Here is a 21323-nt window from a genome sequence, read left to right as displayed (position 1 = left end):
AGTGCTACATTTCTCCAGTTATTCCTTACAAAGTGCTTGAAACACAGTGAACACATGGTTGTCCTCTAAAGAGTTATTCGTAGCTCTGCACTATGAACTACAGTTACTATAATTTTAGGTAGCAGCAATATATCTTGCAAACCCTCTTAGGTGTCTACGATTTATTGAGCAAAATAATCTAGTCCAATCATTTTATCCTCTTTTCCAAATATATTCTCAAAATGTCCACCACTAGACTTGAGTAAATCCACAATCAATAGATATCTGCAGTGCCCTTCATTATGAGGCCAGTTTTTGCCATCCAGGATAAAAGGCTTGGTGTTTGTTCCCTACTCTGTACCCTTCCCATCAACCAATAAGAAAAGGGATGGAACCAGCGACAGCTAAGATTTCTCTCTCAAAGGACCCAACAGTAGTCACATGGTCTGCCTCTCTGGTATGTATACCTTTAGATATCTGCATGTATCTACATTTGTGTACTTCAATATGTTTTTCCAAGTGCAGAGAACACTTATGGGGTCATTTATCAAACTGGTGTAAAGTAGAACTGGCTTTCCCCCATTGCAACCAATCAGATTTTTCCTTTCATTTGACAGCTCCTTTGGAAAATAAGAGATGGAATCTGATTGGTTGCTATGGGCAACTAAGCCAGGTCTACTTTACACCAGTTTGATAAATGACCCCCATTAGGCTGAGACCTCACATGCAGCAATAATTCCACATGATACTGTGTATCTTCCATCAAAGTCTGCACCATGCTTGTTCTTTCTGGGTAGTATTTTTCCTCTGTATGTAGATGGGGTTTTGAAAACCCTTTCCACATATACTGTAGTGTCATTTGCTGACAATTTGCAGGGCACAATTGACAGTCTGAACTCATCCCAAGCAATAATTTGCAATACCTCTGCATTTTAGTGTGCTTATTTTTAATGCAATCCTCGCTACATCTCTCCAGTTCCACTTAACCAAATATTAACACAAAACTCTTTGGCAAGTTTGATTCAGTGAAACTGCAGGGGTCCAATATTTTGTCTGCAAATATGTGTCACAAACAAAGCATATGACAACCCCTTGAAATGGGAAGAAAAAAAAAAAAAAGGGACACCGACAGGCCCAAAAAGCATATTTAGGTATATATATGACAGTACAGGTATTAGAATCATCTAAGTATCCCCCCTTGTCCACCTTTATAAATACAGTAAAATGACGTTTTATAACCTGCTTGAATCGTCTTCAATCTGCCCAAGGGGCGGCGTTTCATCTCCACTTGCGCCCAGCCAGCCTCGCCCCAACTGCCGTTTGAAGCGCTGCCCAGCTCATCAATATTCACTTCGCTGGGCGGCTACTAGTGTCTCCGACGCAAGATCCGGCGCATGCCCAATACAATACTATGGGCATCGGCCTCCGGCTCATCTTCAGCGCATGCGCCCGGCACCCTCACTGGCCGGGATCGCATCGCGCCTGCGCACAGTCTGATTCTCAGAGGCCGATGCAGCCTCTGCTTTATGCGCATGCGCCGGGCACAGTTCATAGCAGCGCTTCAGAGCGCTGCTCTGTTACATCTCAAAAGGGGTTAATTAGTGCGCAGGCGCGATATGATTAGTGCGGATTAGTGCGCCGCCCAGCGAAGTGAATATTGATGAGCTGGGCGGCGCTTCAAACGGCAGTTGGGGGCGGCTGGCTGGGCGCAAGTGGAGATGAAACACCGCCCCTTGGGCAGATTGAAGACGATTCAAGCAGGTTATAAAACTTCAGTTTACTGTATTTATAAGGTGGACAGGGGGGATACTTAGATGATTCTAATACACTTTATAAGACCTGTACTGTCATATATATACCTAAATATGCTTTTTGGGCCTGTCAGTGTCCCTTTAAGTCATACCTATAAAGCCAAATTAGAAGTTTGTCCTGACAAACAAACATTCTCAGGATTCAGGATTGGTGGGGGCCTCACTGATCATAAAGTTATGGCATACTCTAATGATATGCCATCAATTACCAAGATACAAAATAGTACTTACAGGAATTAAGAAAATGAAAATATGTAAATATTTTATTATAAATACATTCAATAATACCTTTCATTAGTTATAATGGCTTGTTTTGTCTAGGGAACAATTATCAGGAGAAATAAAATGTCTGCCGTCCTATTAGTACACACAAAACCTGTCCTAATCACACAGCAGGACAAGTTACTTCACAACACTGAGCTAAAGAGCTGCCTCATCCTCCTCTCTGCTCGTCAGGGATTATGATCCTTAATACAGCTGATAAGATCTTCAGCTGAATCTCTGTAGGAATGGAGTTCATAAGGACATGAATTACAGATAGAAGGGTGGGGGTATTTATAATGAGCAGCAGCAGTAATATATAGTTTTGTGAGATAATATTCCGCAAAACTTGTAATTTATACATTTAAATCTCTTTCCGACTTAAGCTGTACACAAGGGAGTGATTGATAGCATTCTCTGTGGAAGTGTGTATAGAGATATAGCGGTCAGTCACTGATAAGATTGGGCTCCATGTACAAATGAGCTCAGAAAAAGCAGAGACATGAATGAATTACAAGATTTAATGAATCTTTCTGCTGAGTTATTACTATAGTATAACAGGCTGCCTATGGGTTGACAGATTCTTTTTAGAAGCATTGTCCCCCTTTTATCAATTAACCGCCTATCCTCAGGGTAGGCCATCACTAGACGATTGGTAGGGGTCCGATACCCATCACCGCTGCAGATCAGCTGTTTGGCACTCGTTCTGACACTTGAAGCAGACAGATCCATCTATTGTAACGAGCTTAGTTTGTCAATGCAGTGCGGCCAGCACTGACTTCAATGGGAGCAGCGGTGTAGTAACAAACTATTTCAGGCACCAGAGCTATTGCCAAACAACTGATAGCTGGGTGTGCAAGGTGTTGGACCCCCTGCTGATCTGGCAGGGAACCTTTACAATGAGCAGTCAATTAGTATAATGAATGGGCTGAGCCATTAATGCAGGCCCCATGTTACCTTTATATAATGACAGCAGTTTGCCTGTTAGAGCATGGTATAGAAGCTCGTCCCATTTCATTTAAATAGGATGAGCAACATTACTAGACAACGCTGCGACACTCAGATTAACATCACAAATAACCCATATGCCTAGCTAACTCATGCAGTGAAAAATATCACTTAAAGGTCCCTTGACACAGACCTTTCCGTGTAAAAGGTACCTATAAACACTCATTAGTGGATTAGCGGATTCTCTGCCCGTATAAACGGTAATTTAGACATGATCCTCAGTGTGCTGATCAGCAGGCATCCCAAGGTTGGGCCCACATCTATCAAAGATTAGCAATTTGCAATTCAATTTAAAGGGAACCTGTCATGTGTTTATCACCCCATGAACAAACTAGCCTTTATTATAATTACTAATTTCAATAGTATATTCCTCCCTTCTTTTTTTTGCCTTAGTAATATAGTACCTTTGCATTCCCTGTTATTCTTTTTCCCGCCAATTATTAAAATGAATGCATGAAGTAATAAACCACGCCCCTTTTATAATTTACATCTATTTTTTCATTTTTTTTCTGGCCACGAATTCTCGTCTCAAATCCCGTGATCATGCGCGCTGTCTGATCAGTGTAATGCCGCACATTCATAGCTGAAAGTAAACTGGGCATGCGTCAGCTCATCCTCACTTCCGGTGGACCAGTACAAGCAGGAGTTATTTGGCGGGCAGAGTGTACATCTCGGGTTAGCATTCTTCTGCTTGACTTGTACTGTGCAGTGGGCGGGCAGCAGCCAGCCTCACTGTTTACACAGACTCTCCCTGCCGCCCCACACTTTATTTGGTTTTGCATTTAGAACATTGGGAAGAGGTCTGTACATACATGTGACATCAAAAGCTTCCGGCCCTGCAGCCCTATCTACTTTCATAGTGAGATCGCATCGGGGCTGGTAGCTTGCAATGTCACATGTATGTACGCTCATTAGCATGCAGCGATGTCACATGTATGTACGCTCATTAGCATGCAGCGATGTCACATGTATGTACGCTCATTAGCATGCAGCGATGTCACATGTATGTACGCTCATTAGCATGCAGCGATGTCACATGTATGTACGCTCATTAGCATGCAGCGATGTCACATGTATGTACGCTCATTAGCATGTGGCATCTTTGTATGTATATTATGAGGTAACCATCTGTCACACCAGTAAGTGAATAAATCTAAGGTACTTTTTAATAGTTAATGATTGTATATAATGAGTTATATTATAATCAAATACCCACATGACAGGTTCCCTTTAAGTGTCAACCAAAAATAAAAAGGTTACTGACCGTTTTATGCCCATTGTGCAAATATATACGGCCCATGTTTTATAACTATGACATATCATCTACACATAATATAACACTCAAAGTATATTATAAACTTAGAGCACTTTTAGAGGGGTTATTCCATGAAAACATTACTATGCAATGAATAGGATATTTCGAATGAAGTATTATTGAATTAGATATGCAATAAAAATATCATTTTTAATGAACATTATATTTTCCTCTGGTAGTGTGCCCTGCTGTTCCTTCTGTGGTTAAAATTCTAGTCCACCTTCTCCTGCATTCAGTGGTGGACTACGCCTCCCTTCCACCTCTTGGTGCCGGTGTAATGATCTCTCAGAGAAGAAGATGAAGTGACCCAGACACTATACTACTTCTAAATTTTTAGCTATCCCTCTTTCTTTCAAACTGGGGGAAAGGGGACCTGCATACTATAAGGCTATTTGTTAGTGGAATCACTGTGGCTGTAAGTGAGGGAACATTTTGTACGCAGGGGAGAAAGAGGTTAACTCCTTGGAGATGCAGGTGTTTGATGGTCATATGGGAGCTACTGCCCACCCACGGTAAGAGAGAAGTCCTCAGTGAGTAGAAGAGAGAAAAAGGTCAAAATTGCACTGGAGAGCAGGATATAGTTGAAATAGTGTGCATTACACAAGATCATATATATATATATATATATATATATATATATATATATATATATATATATATACACACATACATATATATATATATATATATATATATATATATTTATTTATTTTTTAACTTGTGGGATGGCACCTTTAACTTTCTGCCCTTTAGAAATATTAAATTACATTTTAGTCACAGTTCCCAAAGTGAACATATCACATTCTTAATGACAGACTGAATTATATAGCTGTTTGCATTCAAAATTGGATCCTGAAGTCTGTACCTTTCCATACTTTTGTGCATATGAACCGGTGAGCAGAGAGTGAAAGATGATAATGGTCTCATCCAAGTCCCACAAAAACACACGCTGGGGAAACAAAGAAAAATATATGCAACACAGGCTTTGCAGTGTCTTAGAACAGTCATACTGGTAAAAATGGAAAATGGAAAGAAAAGCAAATGACCAGTGACAGCTAAATGTAGAGTGTCAAAATGACATTGTGATGAGCTCGTTAACTTGTAAAATAAGTTTTTTTTTAAGCCATCTACAAGTTTAGCAACAGTACAATTTAATATAAAACAGAAATAAATATGATGCAACTAACAAATACAACTTTAAAATAGACAGAGTAGCACCTAAAAGGGGTCATCCTGGAAAAGATAATGATGACATCCTCAGAATAGGTTATCATTATCACATCAGTGGAGGTCCGAGTCCTGGCACCCTCACTGATCAGCCGTTTCAGGAAGCCGCTGAGCTCATCGGAGCTCTAGTGAGCGATGCAGGCTCCCAGCAGCTTTCCAAGGAAAGCACCGTACATCGTATAGTGGCAGTGCTTGGTATTGCAGCGCAGCCCTACTGACTTGAATGGGGCTGAGCTGCAACTAGGCCACATTACCGATGTACAGTGATGTCACTGGCCTAGGAAGAGGTTGCCGTGCTCAAGGCCTCTTCTAACAGCTGATTGGTGGGGGTCCCAGGTGTCACATCCCCGCAGATCTGATACTGATGACCTATCCTGAGGATAAGGGCTCATGCACACGAATATAAGGGTTCTGTGCACATACTCTGGAGGCAATACATGGGCACCTGCTGTGTGCACTCTGTGCTGTGGACCCATTGACGTGAAGATACAGCAAAAAAAAAATAGGACATGTACTATCTTTTACAGAGTGGAGGCACGGATCGGAAGCTCATGGAAAGAAAGCGCTTCTGTTGGCTTTCGGGTCTGTGCCTCCGCACAGCAAAAGATAGAACATGTCCTATCTTTTGCCATACCTTGCAGATCATGGACCCATTTAAGTCAATGGGTTCACATCCGCAGCACAGAGTGCACACGGCCATTGCGGACCACTATTTGTGGTCGGCAGTACGGGCATTGAGCCCTTATGTTCGTGTGCATATGCCCCAAGTCATAAATATATTTTCCTGCACAACCCCTTTAACGCAGATGGCAGTGAAGCCTGATCTATATAGTTCTAAGTTGTGCTGCGATTTCCATTGTACTGATCCATCACAGTGAGCAGAACATTGAAAATGACAGTTGCATGATGGACACCAGTCGTGCACAACAGACACCACATACTACAATTAGGTCTATTGGATTTCGATCACGTTGCCAGTCATTTCGAATGACATGATAGCAATACATTTCCAAACATTTTTAAAATCAGTGACAGAGACTCCAACAGAGATGTGAACAAAGCCTTAAAAGGTGTTGTACCATGAAAAATATTCTACATTTTTCAAACCAGCACCTGGATATGAATTCTTTGGCATAGCCACTGAGCTATTCAATAAAATTTATCTGTATAGCGCCACCTGCAGTTTATTCAATTTCTTACTTCTACATCCACCTCACTGAGGTGGCCACACAAGCTCAGTTTAAGGCTTCATGCACACGGCTGTGGCCCGTATTGCGGCCCGCAATATGCGGGCACCGGCCGTGTGCTCCCCACATCACGGATGTGGACCCATTCACTTTAACGGGTCTGCAATCTGGAGCTGCGGTGCTACAGAGTGCAAACCGGAGGCACGGAACTACAGAGTGCTTCTGTGGTGTTTCTGTCCGTGCACTGCAAAAAAAATAGAATGTGTTCTATTTTTTTACGGTGCGGAGAGATCACGGACTCATTCAAGTTGAATGGGTCTGGATCCATCGCGGCTGCCGCATGGATGGGGCCCGTGCAAATTGCGGTCCCCAATGCACAGAACGACTGCACAACTGCCGTGTGCAAGGGGCCTAAATCTTCAACTGCAACCAGCCATATCGTCTGTTAAAAGCTGTGGCAGTTACACAGAGAGAACAGAAAGGACACACCCTCTGAGCTGCTAGCCTGAAATAAATCTAGCAGAACAATTGGAGCAATGAATGGGGAGATCCGGTTGGATGCGGACCTATCCACTTCAATGGGGCTGCACTTGGGGACTAAATCACTTTTTTTTGTAAATTCTTTTCATTGTCGCATTTAAGATCTATAACTTTTTTTAAATTTTTCCATCAATCCAGCTGTATGTGGGTTTGTTTTTTTGCAGGAAAAGTTGTAGATTTTTAAGGCACTGTTTTGGGGTACACAAAGCTTACAGATTCACTTAATTTTGGGGGGTAATGGGAAAACATAGCAATACTGACACTGAGTTTTTGAGTTGTAAATTTTGCAGTGGTAATTTTTTAGCATAACTAGCTTTATTTTCTGGGTCAGTACAATTACAGCAGCATCACATATATCGTTTTTGTTTTACTACTTTTGCACAATAAACCTCTTTATTTGAAAAGAAAATGTGTTTGCATCACAGCATCCAAACACTCATAACTTTTTCACATTTTTCATTCTACAAAGCTGTGCGCGGGCTTGATTTTTGAGTAAAGGCATGTAGCTTTTATTGATACCATTGATACTTTTTGTATTCCCTTTTTTCATGGCAAAAAGCAAAAAAAAAAACGCAAGTCTGACAGTTTTGCTTTTTTTACGGCATTCACCGTGTGGGATATATTAAATGATAATTGTATGGTATGGGTCATTACAGATGCAGAAGTACCAAATATGTGGTATCAGTTTCAAAAGGAGACTGACAGGTGATCTTCTGATTGTTTCTTTAATACACTGTACTGCTTAGGGTACTTTCACAATAGCGTTTTGGCTTTCCGTTTGTGAGATCCGTTCAGGGCTCTCACAAGCGGCAAATTAATGGAAACCCTATTAAAGGATAGAATTGTGGAACATCTAAAATCCCATGGATTGCAATGGTGTTCAAGACGGATCCGTCTTGGCTATGTTAAAGATAATACAAACGGATCTGTTCAGAACGGATGCAGACGGTTGTATTATCTGAACGGATCTGTCCATGACGGATCCGCACAAAACGCGAGTGTGAAAGTAGCCTAATGCAATGCAGTGCATTATACTGTAAGTACTATATTGACAGGCACTATCAGGCTGCACCAGAGAGGCACAGCCTCGTAAGGCATACCTGGAGGCCTTCATTAGGTCCTTGGCTGCAGCGTACAGAAATCAGAACTCTGTGATCTCACTCGCTGGGTGTTGATGACATCTTTTCGATGTCATGATCACTATTGACTCTAGGATCTAAGGATACTTTCACACTAGCGTTCGGAGCGGGTCCGTCTGATGTTTCATCAGACGGATCCGCTCCTATAATGCAGACGTTTGCATCCGTTCAGAACGGATCCGTCTGCATTATAACTTAGAAAAATTTCTAAGTGTGAAAGTAGCCTGAACGGATCCGTCCAGACTTTACATTGAAAGTCAATGGGGGCGGATCCGTTTGAAGATTGAGCCATATAGTGTCATCTTCAAACGGATCCGTCCCCATTGACTTACATTGTAAGTCTGGACGGATCCGCTTGCCTCCGCACGGCCAGGCGGACACCCGAACGCTGCAAGCAGCGTTCAGGTGACAGCTCGCTGAGCGGAGCGGAGGCTGAACGCTGGCAGACTGATGCATTCTCAGCGGATCCGCGTCCACTGAGAATGCATTAGGGCTGGACGGTTGCGTTCGGGGCCGCTTGTGAGCCCCTTCAAACGGAGCTCACGAGCGGACACCCGAACGCAGGTGTGAAAGTAGCCTAAGGGGGTTAAATGGCCCCGATCAGTGCCTCTACCAATCCAGGCCGTTAAAGCTCAAGCTCAGCATGAGAGAGCCAGGCTCCTGCTCTGCACAGGAGACCTGTGCACCGCTTACTCAGCGCCATCCTAAAAAAGTGGCAGCCTACAATAAAGCCTATTAATGACCACTGTAAAAAAAAAAAAAACACCATAAAAGTATCATATGAACTGCTGATGTCAGAAGACATCTCATTGCCATAAGGCATAATGGGACAGCAGACACATGACAGACCAGGAAGTAGGATTCAAGCATGGGGGATAAGAGAAAACGGCAAAAGGAGGTAAATCTTAAAAAATATATATATATATAGATATATATAGATATATATATATATATATATATATATAATATAATAATAATAATAATAATAATAATAATAATAATTAGGGGAGCTTGAGTAATTGATGAAAAAACTTTAGAGAGTGAAAAGCAGTTTATGGCACAACCACTTTAACATAGTTCATTCCCTTACTATAAAAACGTTATAATGTAAAGGAGTTGTCCAATATACACCATTACCCCACATGGCCATCATAGGAAGACTCCCTGCTTAGGATCTCCCGCTATTAGGAATTTGCAGACCGTACATCAAGCTACAGTAACATTTCTTACCTCAAGGTCACTGTGTTGCGGTGATGAGGCATCGGTTTTCTTACCCTTGCCTCTATTCTTTACAGTTACATTCTTCTTACTCTGGTCTTCTGACTCTTTACTGCTCATTGCTCTCATCATCACCTGGCCTGCAGTGGTATCACCTATAAGAAAGCATTATAAAGATCATAAGAAGCTGTATCAACACAATATTACAGCCATGGAATTCCAGAATTTTCCAACACTGTGTTTTATATTTAAAGGGCATCTGTCAGCAGGTTTGTACCTATGACACTGGCTGACCTGTTACATGTGCTCTTGGCAGCTGAAGGCATTTGTGTTGGTCCCACAATCATGTGTGTCCACATTGCTGAGAAAAATGTTTTAATATATGCAAATGAGCCTCTAGGAGCAATGAGGGAGTTGCTGTTACTCCTAGAGGCTGTGCTTTCTCTGCAACTACAATGACCTCTACAGTTTGACAGGGCCAGGTGTGATCATGTTTACACTGCCTGGATCTGTGAAAGTGCAGAGGACGCAGCAATTACAGAGAGCTGAGCGTCTAGGTGTAATGACAACGCCCCCGTTGCTCCTAGAGGCTCATTTGCATTTATTAAAACAATTTTTCTCTCAGCAGTGCGGACACATATGAACATGGAACCAACACAGATGCCTTCAGCTGCCAAGAGCACATGTAACAGGTCAGCCAGTGTCATAGATACAAATCTGCTGACCGATGTCCTTTCTATATAGCTAATGTTGGTCTGCATGGCCATTTATTGGTTATAAGGCTCCAAATTCAGGATGGTTCTAGGGTTAATTGTTTGATGATATGAATTCTGAAGTACTAAGCTCAACCAACCCAAAGGATGTTGTTGTTGTCCCTAACGTTTTGAGTTGGTTTCTCTTGAGGTCTATGGAAATTCTCTTTTTCAGATGACATCCTATAATAAGAAACCCCCTTTTCTCGCCTGGGCTGTCACCATCTGTGTTTGTTTGGTGGAAGCATGCAAAACTACACCAAGTAGCTGACTTCCTGCTGAATTCTAAACTCATGTCCAGAGCATCTTTTATCTCCAGCTTCTCACCTCTAACCACTGAAATCTTCAGTTACCCAAGTCTTCAAATTTTTTTTAACTTCACTGATCTCAAAGGATAGAACTGTGGAATACACATCATTTCAACGGCTCTGCAAGTACAGAGCCTTAGAGAAGGGTACCCTCTCCTTTATTTATTCAATTATAAATTGGCCTTTATGTACAGCTGGGAATTGGATTTGGCAGAGAGCCTTACACTGGAGCAATGGCATGAGTGGTGTACAGCAACTGGCAAGTGACATTAATAGAGACATCCTTAAAAGTACTTCATAGAGTATATATGGTGCTGTCTAGACTTCGCCTTATTTATCCGATGGTTTCCCTATCTTTTAAAAGGTTGCAAAGGGTTAATAATACCCTCCACATATGGTGGGGACCTATCCTATGACGTTGACGGTTCTGGACCAACATTCGGAGAAGCCCATTTGAAGTGTTCGGGAGATAGATAGATAGATAGATAGATAGATAGATAGATAGATAGATAGATAGATAGATAGATATAAAAAACCACTGGCAGCACCACCCTAAAAAAGTATGGAAAATAGACGGGTGCAATATCCAAGTATGGTAAAAGGTGCTTACCCACTTATAGAAAGTAAAAAAAATCGGACTGCACTCCAAGCATTTCTACAAAGGAGTATGTTTTTAATCACCCATATGGTGGCAAAAGCGAAATTTTGGCATGAGCCTTTTTCAAGCTTCAGCCGAAACGTCGCTTTTGCCACCATATGGGTGATTAAAAACATACTCTTTTGAAGAAACGCTTGGAGTGCAGTCCGATTTTCTACTAATATATATATATATATTTTTCAAAGAAGAGGCAGCACTCCAAGATAAGATGAAAAAACGACCCGCTTTATTCCCCTGTGCAACGTTTCAACTGCTCATTGCCGTCTTTCTCAAGCATAACAATTGGTGTCTCAGCATCTACATTTATACCCATGATGCTTAGTGGGTCAATTAACAGACTAATTGGTAATAGCATAATTAAAAATATACAAATAGTGAGTTTACATTAAAAAGTTTTTCATAATCATATGTGCATTCGTTTTATATAACATCACAGTCTTTTCATAAATAGTGACATCTCATAGACGGTTTTCAAAATTCACAAACCAACACTGCCCAATATATAAAGTGCCTCGTGCTTTGTGTTTACTTATAGTGAACACCTGTACATGCTAATTGTGCGGTCAATAGCCGCATGGTTAAAAAACTTACATCGTGGAGTGTCAGGATGGCAAGCGTCTCGGCGTCCCTGGGGTCCCACAGCGCATGCCCAGTATCCAGGATACCGGCGTACACAAAGAAAAGACGCAACCGGAAGTGACGTCTATCCCGAAGGGCACACCAGCAACCCGGCGCCTCCCCCAAGGCATGACGAAATGGAGGGCGGCGCCTCCCCGTTCGGCCTCCCGATCATGTGACACTGTCACATGGATCGTTGCCTGACAACCAGGAAGCGCTTACCCTCAACACCACGTCATCCCCAGGTTCAGTCAGAGCACGGCAATGAGACCTTTATTGGGAACAAACCAGCACAACAGGAGAATGATCGGATCAGAAACCCATTTACATGGTTATTACAGATGATTAGAATATAAAATTATAAATACATAAGGATATCAAATCGTGCATCTCGGAGGGTTGTGGTCCTTAAAGGGGACATAACGTATATAATATATTATGGAGAAAAGGGGGTATGGTCTATAAGGACGCACCTATCAGGTGATCATCCCCATACACCCAAAGGATCATGGGGTATAGAGTGTTGTCCACACCCCGCATCCCCACATTCCTCTCCTACCCCCTATACATCTCCTATAGCCATAATTTCCTCCATTCACGATTTATCCGTTTTACTTTCAATGTGAAGCCATGATTTTGAGTGTGGATCCCATTCTCCTGTTCTGGACCTATACCGCCAAGGTGACCGCCGCCATCCTCCTCCACCATGAAAATAACTTGAGGAATAGATTAATCCCTTTTGGATCCCAATGATCCTAAAAAGAAAAATAGATATAATGGATGAAATATAATTATTAAATTAGACACCAAAAGGTGGTCACATAACCAATTTGGCAAAGACAGAACCCCACAAAGGCATCACAGAGCCCAGCATTCTATATAATGTTCCACTTGAAATCCACATTCAGACCCTTGGGTTTGAGTGACTGTAGGCGATGTATCCACCGCAGTTCCCGTTGTTTAAGGGTCACTGTACGGTCGCCACCTCGTCTACCCCTTTGAACCTGATCTATAATCATACATTTGAGGTCTTTCTCAGTATGGCCAAGCTCCACAAAATGTTTAGGGACCGGTAGGTCCAATCTTTTGCGTCTTATCGAAAACCGGTGGTTATTTAAACGCGTTTTCATGTCACATGTGGTCTCCCCCACATAGAGGAGACCACATGGACATTTCAACACGTAAATAACGAACGTACTATCATACGTCAAATAATGACGGATGTCATATTGTGCTCCAGTTTCCGGATGTGTAAACACATTCCCTCTAATCATGTAGGTGCAGTTTACACATGTAAGGCACTGGAAACATCCCGTCCTCCTTGCACCAAGAAATGTTTGTACCTTCTTTTTGATAGGAACATCGGCCCTCACCAGCCTATCTCTCAGGTTGGTGGGCCGTCTATATGACAGGAGAGGAGGTCTAGTGAGTACTTCAATCTTAGGGAAATTACTCTGTAAAATAGGCCAGTGTTTTTTCAGTATACCGGCTATATCCCTACTTTGTTCAGAGTAGGTTATTACAAAAGGGATCTGTTTGGATTTAGGTTTCTTTTCCTCCTCCCCCTGCGGATACTGAATTCTCTTCAGATGTCTTGCTAGATTTTTTTACGGGTACCCCCTCTGTCTGAACTTATTGACCATTTGTTCATATCTGACAGGTAGGTTTTTTGGATCCTGTACGATTCTCTTTACACGCAGTAGTTGACTGCGCGGTAGAGAGTCAATACAGGGTCTAGGATGGCAGCTTTCGTATCGCAATAATGTATTGCAATCAGTAGATTTGGTGAAGATGTCTGTAGACAATCGATCACCAATGATGGACACCATCGTGTCAAGGAACTGGACCTGTTTATTGGAGTGTGTTAATGTAAAAACAATCTCACTGTCCATATCATTCAGATAACAGTGAAACTGCTCCAAGGACTCAATGTCCCCTCGCCAAATGAGGAAGATGTCGTCTATGTACCGCCACCACCCCAGTACTCGACCGAAGTGGTGGGATACATAGACAAGATCCTCCTCAAGTGACGCCATAAACACATTTGCATACGTGGGGGCCACATTGGACCCCATTGCGGTCCCACGTAATTGCAGAAAGAACTGCTCCCCAAACATAAAATAATTATGGCTCAGGACCAGATTAAGAAGTTGAATGATAAAGTCACAACACACTCCAGAATATGCAACGCCTGTTCAGGAATATCAAGCTACAAATTTGGTTTTCTGAGCATCCACCTCTAGCTTACCCTAGACCGACTATTGGTGGGTCTGAACTCACTCTGGGACAGGTTAATCTGTCTCCTAAGAGTGACTTCATACCACAGACCAACCACCATACAGTTGAAACATTCATTAAGGCTGTGACATTGGATATCAGTGGACTAAAAACTAGGGCCCTTGATACACCTCTGCAACATCCAAATATGACCTCAGCTGACATCAGATCATTGGATGAATTGTGCCATGACAGCAGCCTCACCATAAAACCGTCCGATAAGGGCGGTGCGGTTGTTGTCATGGACACATCCTGGTATATGGGTGAAATTAGGAGGCAGCTGAACGATCAGAATGTGTATAAGGAATTGTCAGGTGATCCAAAATTTGAGTATATTAAAAAAATCAAAAATGTTTTGGATTTGGCACGTGATCATGGGATCATTGACGAGGGTGTATACAATTTCTTGTTGATTGAGAATCCACGTACGCCAATGATTTACGTATTGCCAAAAATACATAAGTCCCTGACGAATCCTCCCGGGAGACCCATCGTGTCGGGTATTTACTCTATCTGTTCACATGTTTCAATCTTCCTGGACCGCATACTCCGCACTTATGCGATTAATACAAAGTCCTATATTAGGGACACTGAGGATTTTTTGGAGAAAATCTCCTCAGTAAGATTACCCTATGGATGTTTGGTGGCATCTTTTGATGTCACCAGTCTCTATACCTCCATAGATCACGAACGGGGAGTCAATGCGGTCAGGAGATGTTTGGAACATAGTGAATATTCTGGAGTGTGTTGTGACTATCATTCAACTTCTTAATCTGGTCCTGAGACATAATTATTTTATGTTTGGGGAGCAGTTCTTTCTGCAATTACGTGGGACCGCAATGGGGTCCAATGTGGCCCCCACGTATGCAAATGTGTTTATGGCGTCACTTGAGGAGGATCTTGTCTATGTATCCCACCACTTCGGTCGAGTACTGGGGTGGTGGCGGTACATAGACGACATCTTCCTCATTTGGCGAGGGGACATTGAGTCCTTGGAGCAGTTTCACTGTTATCTGAATGATATGGACAGTGAGATTGTTTTTACATTAACACACTCCAATAAACAGGTCCAGTTCCTTGACACGATGGTGTCCATCATTGGTGATAGATTGTCTACAGACATCTTCACCAAATCTACTGATTGCAATACATTATTGCGATACGAAAGTTGCCATCCTAGACCCTGTATTGACTCTCTACCGCGCAGTCAACTACTGCGTGTAAAGAGAATCGTACAGGATCCAAAAAACCTACCTGTCAGATATGAACAAATGGTCAATAAGTTCAGACAGAGGGGGTACCCGCAAAAAAAATCTAGCAAGACATCTGAAGAGAATTCAGTATCCGCAGGGGGAGGAGGAAAAGAAACCTAAATCCAAACAGATCCCTTTTGTAACAACCTACTCTGAACAAAGTAGGGATATAGCCGGTATACTGAAAAAACACTGGCCTATTTTACAGAGTAATTTCCCTAAGATTGAAGTACTCACTAGACCTCCTCTCCTGTCATATAGACGGCCCACCAACCTGAGAGATAGGCTGGTGAGGGCCGATGTTCCTATCAAAAAGAAGGTACAAACATTTCTTGGTGCAAGGAGGACGGGATGTTTCCAGTGCCTTACATGTGTAAACTGCACCTACATGATTAGAGGGAATGTGTTTACACATCCGGAAACTGGAGCACAATATGACATCCGTCATTATTTGACGTGTGATAGTACGTTCGTTATTTACGTGTTGAAATGTCCATGTGGTCTCCTCTATGTGGGGGAGACCACATGTGACATGAAAACGCGTTTAAATAACCACCGGTTTTCGATAAGACGCAAAAGATTGGACCTACCGGTCCCTAAACATTTTGTGGAGCTTGGCCATACTGAGAAAGACCTCAAATGTATGATTATAGATCAGGTTCAAAGGGGTAGACGAGGTGGCGACCGTACAGTGACCCTTAAACAACGGGAACTGCGGTGGATACATCGCCTACAGTCACTCAAACCCAAGGGTCTGAATGTGGATTTCAAGTGGAACATTATATAGAATGCTGGGCTCTGTGATGCCTTTGTGGGGTTCTGTCTTTGCCAAATTGGTTATGTGACCACCTTTTGGTGTCTAATTTAATAATTATATTTCATCCATTATATCTATTTTTCTTTTTAGGATCATTGGGATCCAAAAGGGATTAATCTATTCCTCAAGTTATTTTCATGGTGGAGGAGGATGGCGGCGGTCACCTTGGCGGTATAGGTCCAGAACAGGAGAATGGGATCCACACTCAAAATCATGGCTTCACATTGAAAGTAAAACGGATAAATCGTGAATGGAGGAAATTATGGCTATAGGAGATGTATAGGGGGTAGGAGAGGAATGTGGGGATGCGGGGTGTGGACAACACTCTATACCCCATGATCCTTTGGGTGTATGGGGATGATCACCTGATAGGTGCGTCCTTATAGACCATACCCCCTTTTCTCCATAATATATTATATACGTTATGTCCCCTTTAAGGACCACAACCCTCCGAGATGCACGATTTGATATCCTTATGTATTTATAATTTTATATTCTAATCATCTGTAATAACCATGTAAATGGGTTTCTGATCCGATCATTCTCCTGTTGTGCTGGTTTGTTTCCAATAAAGGTCTCATTGCCGTGCTCTGACTGAACCTGGGGATGACGTGGTGTTGAGGGTAAGCGCTTCCTGGTTGTCAGGCAACGATCCATGTGACAGTGTCACATGATCGGGAGGCCGAACGGGGAGGCGCCGCCCTCCATTTCGTCATGCCTTGGGGGAGGCGCCGGGTTGCTGGTGTGCCCTTCGGGATAGACGTCACTTCCGGTTGCGTCTTTTCTTTGTGTACGCCGGTATCCTGGATACTGGGCATGCGCTGTGGGACCCCAGGGACGCCGAGACGCTTGCCATCCTGACACTCCACGATGTAAGTTTTTTAACCATGCGGCTATTGACCGCACAATTAGCACGTACAGGTGTTCACTATAAGTAAACACAAAGCACGAGGCACTTTATATATTGGGCAGTGTTGGTTTGTGAATTTTGAAAACTGCCTATGAGATGTCACTATGTATGAAAAGACTGTGATGTTATATAAAACGAATGCACATATGATTATGAAAAACTTTTTAATGTAAACTCACTATTTGTATATTTTTAATTATGCTATTACCAATTAGTCTGTTAATTGACCCACTAAGCATCATGGGTATAAATGTAGATGCTGAGACACCAATTGTTATGCTTGAGAAAGACTGCAATGAGCAGTTGAAACGTTGCACAGGGGAATAAAGCGGGTCGTTTTTTCATCTTATCTTGGAGTGCTGCCTCTTCTTTGAAAAATCTACAACTTATTTGACCTTACAGCCAGAGGATTTTGCACCCGGCTTCATCTGCAAGTAGTGCTGCTGCTCTCTCTTTGTTATATATATATATATATATATATATATATATATATATATATATATATATATACATACACACACACACACATATACATACATACATATATATATATACACACACACACACTTGCTAGGACAAACCACCAGCATTTAATAATGCAGCCTAGAAACTCCTACAGTATATCCTAATGTCTGTAAGAATACATATTGCTTCCAGATGGAGATCCCCTTCACTATCTCTCAGTAGTTATTCAGCAAGAATCTTGCTTTATGAAACACTTAATGCTAACCTTAAAGGGGTTATCCCATCTTAGACAATGGGAGTATATCGCTAGGATATGCCACCATTGTCCGATAGGTGCGTGTCCCACCTCTGGGACGCGCACCTACAAGGAGAACGGAGCTGGGGAGAGTTGTGGCTGGAGGACCCCGGGGTCTGTCCACCACCAGGCGCAGCTCCCCGCCTCTCCCATTGAAGTGAATGGGAGCGCACCACGCATGCGCGGCCACTGCTCCCATTTATTTCTATGGGGCCGACGGAAATAGCCGAGCCAGTGCTTGGCTATTTTCGGCAGCTCCATAGAAATGAATAGAGTGCGGCTGCGCCTGAGTAGTGCGCCCTCCTCAACTTTCTCCGCTCCGTTCTCCTTGTAGGTGCGGGTCCCTATCCTTTTGCCTATTGGACTGGGAGAGTCGTGGGAGTTAATCCTTCCTCATACTGATGATCTCTTTCATTATGTTCTAACTGTTCCAATACAGTTTCTTTAATTTACACAATGTTACTTAATTTCATATTTGGCACCGTTCAACAATATTGGATATTTATATTCCTTATGTCTTCACCTGCATACTTTGTGAATGTTTGCCAATAAATACTTTTTGAAACATAAAACATACATCAGCCAAGCTTATATGAATCAGCTCGTACCTTCCAGAGAAGAAATGTCTAACTATTTAAAGTATGGTACAGTCTTCGTGACTCTTGAATACTTGGATGATTTCACCCTCCACACTCTCATCTGCCATACACAAACTCCTCCATCTTGCTAGCACAGAGAAGGGAGGGGGCAGAGCAGAGAGCCAACATATCCAGGAGCAGTGCCCCGTCAGATCTATGTGAGAAGCAGCTGCAGCAGCACCACCAACTATGTAAAGGAGCTGCTAGAATAATTTTCATGTGACTATTTAGAAGGCATTTACAGTATATACAAACCAGAAACTTGTCTCGGAGTGGTCTGTGATGGGGATGTTGAGTCTGTATTATTCTCCTGAAAGTCTGGCGTCACTATGTTGTTCTCTGCACTGCCGGCAGATGTTGCTGATGTGAAGTTCTGATTTGGATAACATTGTTGATACTGATTCTGACCAAGGATTGTATATGTGGGATATTCCTTTAAGAAACAAATAGCTAAATTAACAAATATCCTGGATGCAATCTAAAGCTATCCTAACAAGTCCCAACTCAATGATCAGATCATGTAGTGGAGGTGAATGATTCCTTTTCAGCATGTTAAAAATGTATTCGAATTAACAAGTTATCCCCCATCTACTGAACAGTTTTGTGGATATCTGGCCAGACTGCTGTGACCCCTGCCGATCAGGAGAAACAGAGAGTCCTGTGTCCCCCCCCCCCCCCCCATATGAATGGAGCATTGGTGAAGCATGCACACTGCCACTCCATTTAACTCTATGGGACTGCTGGAGACAGCTCGGATAGTTGCATATCTCCAGCAATCCTATAGAGATTCAGTGGAGTGTGAATGCACGACTTCTCCATTGAGATCCCCCACCCAGTGGGGAAAGCATGTTGTAATTAGAACACCCTTTAAAGGGATTCTGTCACCAGGTTTTGGGCTATAGAGATACGGACATGCACGGCTAGATCGCCGCTAGCATGTCCGCAATATATCTGTCCTATAGGGCTGTGTGGTTTTAATTAAAAATAAAAAGGATTTTATAGATATGTAAATTAGTCTTAAATGTGTCCAAGGGGCTTTACTAACCTTTCTGGAGCCCAGCCACGCCCGCCTGTTAAGGAGCCCAGCACCGCCTATGTCCTCCGTATCTCCTCCTTTCATCACCGATAGATTGCCGTAATCTCGCGATGCGTGAGCTCGCGCATGCGCAGTGCCGGTATAGTGTTCTTTCCCTGTTCTGGCATCAGCCTCAGGGAAAGAACTGCGCATGCACGAGCTCGCGCATCGCGAGATTACGGCAATCTATCGGTGATGAAAGGAGGAGATACGGAGGACATAGGCGGTGCTGGGCTCCTTCACAGGCAGGCGTGGCTGGGCTCCAGAAAGGTTAGTAAAGCCCCTTGGACACATTTAACCACCTCAGCCCCCAGTGCTTAAACACCCTGAAAGACCAGGCCACTTTTTACACTTCTGACCTACACTACTTTCACCGTTTATTGCTCGGTCATGCAACTTACCACCCAAATGAATTTTACCTCCTTTTCTTCTCACTAATAGAGCTTTCATTTGGTGGTATTTCATTGCTGCTGACATTTTAACTTTTTTTGTTATTAATCGAAATTTAACGATTTTTTTTGGAAAAAAATGACATTTTTCACTTTCAGTTGTAAAATTTTGCAAAAAAAACGAGATCCATATAGAAATTTAGCTCTAAATTTATTGTTCTACGTGTCTTTGATAAAAAAAAAATGTTTGGGTAAAAAAAAAAAATGGTTTGGGTAAAAGTTATAGCGTTTACAAACTATGGTACAAAAATGTGAATTTCCGCTTTTTGAAGCAGCTCTGACTTTCTGAGCACCTGTCATGTTTCCTGAGGTTCTACAATGCCCAGACAGTACAAATACCCCACAAATGACCCCATTTCGGAAAGTACACACCCTAAGGTATTCGCTGATGGGCATAGTGAGTTCGTAGAACTTTTTATTTTTTGTCACAAGTTAGCGGAAAATGATGATTTTTTTTTTATTTTATTTTTTTTCTTACAAAGTCTCATATTCCACTAACTTGTGACAAAAAATAAAAAGTTCTATGAACTCACTATGCCCATCAGCGAATACCTTGGGGTCTCTTCTTTCCAAAATGGGGTCACTTGTGGGGTAGTTATACTGCCCTGGCATTCTAGGGGCCCAAATGTGTGGTAAGGAGTTTGAAATCAAATTCTGTAAAAAATGACCTGTGAAATCCGAAAGGTGCTCTTTGGAATATGGGCCCCTTTGCCCACCTAGGCTGCAAAAAAGTGTCACACATCTGGTATCTCTGTATTCAGGAGAAGTTGAGGAATGTGTTTTGGGGTGTCTTTTTACATATACCCATGCTGGGTGAGATAAATATCTTGGTCAAATGCCAACTTTGTATAAAAAAAATGGGAAAAGTTGTCTTTTGCCAAGATATTTCTCTCACCCAGCATGGGTATATGTAAAATGACACCCAAAAACACATTCCCCAACTTCTCCTGAGTACGGAGATACCAGATGTGTGACACTTTTTTGCAACCTAGGTGGGCAAAGGGGCCCATATTCCAAAGAGCACCTTTCGGATTTCACAGGTCATTTTTTACAGAATTTGATTTCAAACTCCTTACCACACATTTGGGCCCCTAGAATGCCAGGGCAGTATAACTACCCCACA

General features: G+C 42.4%; 1 protein-coding gene across 2 annotated transcripts in view; it reads right to left on the bottom strand.

Moving 5' to 3' along the window:
* The window catches only part of EYA3 (EYA transcriptional coactivator and phosphatase 3), a 90352-nt gene that overhangs the window by 12315 nt on the left and 56714 nt on the right, over positions 1-21323 (bottom strand). For both annotated transcript variants that reach the window (XM_040424330.1, XM_040424331.1), the window contains exons 9-11: positions 18932-19109; positions 9698-9840; positions 5240-5323 (exon numbers count right to left, since the gene is read on the bottom strand). In XM_040424330.1, the coding sequence (XP_040280264.1) occupies positions 5240-5323; positions 9698-9840; positions 18932-19109 (405 nt within the window). The remainder of the gene's footprint in view (positions 1-5239; positions 5324-9697; positions 9841-18931; positions 19110-21323) is intronic.

This window comes from Bufo bufo, chromosome 3 (genome assembly GCF_905171765.1).
Source record: "Bufo bufo chromosome 3, aBufBuf1.1, whole genome shotgun sequence".
Taxonomy (NCBI): Eukaryota; Metazoa; Chordata; class Amphibia; order Anura; family Bufonidae; genus Bufo; species Bufo bufo.
The sequence above is the reverse complement of the archived record's forward strand: the minus strand, read 5'-3'. Positions and strand labels throughout refer to the sequence as shown.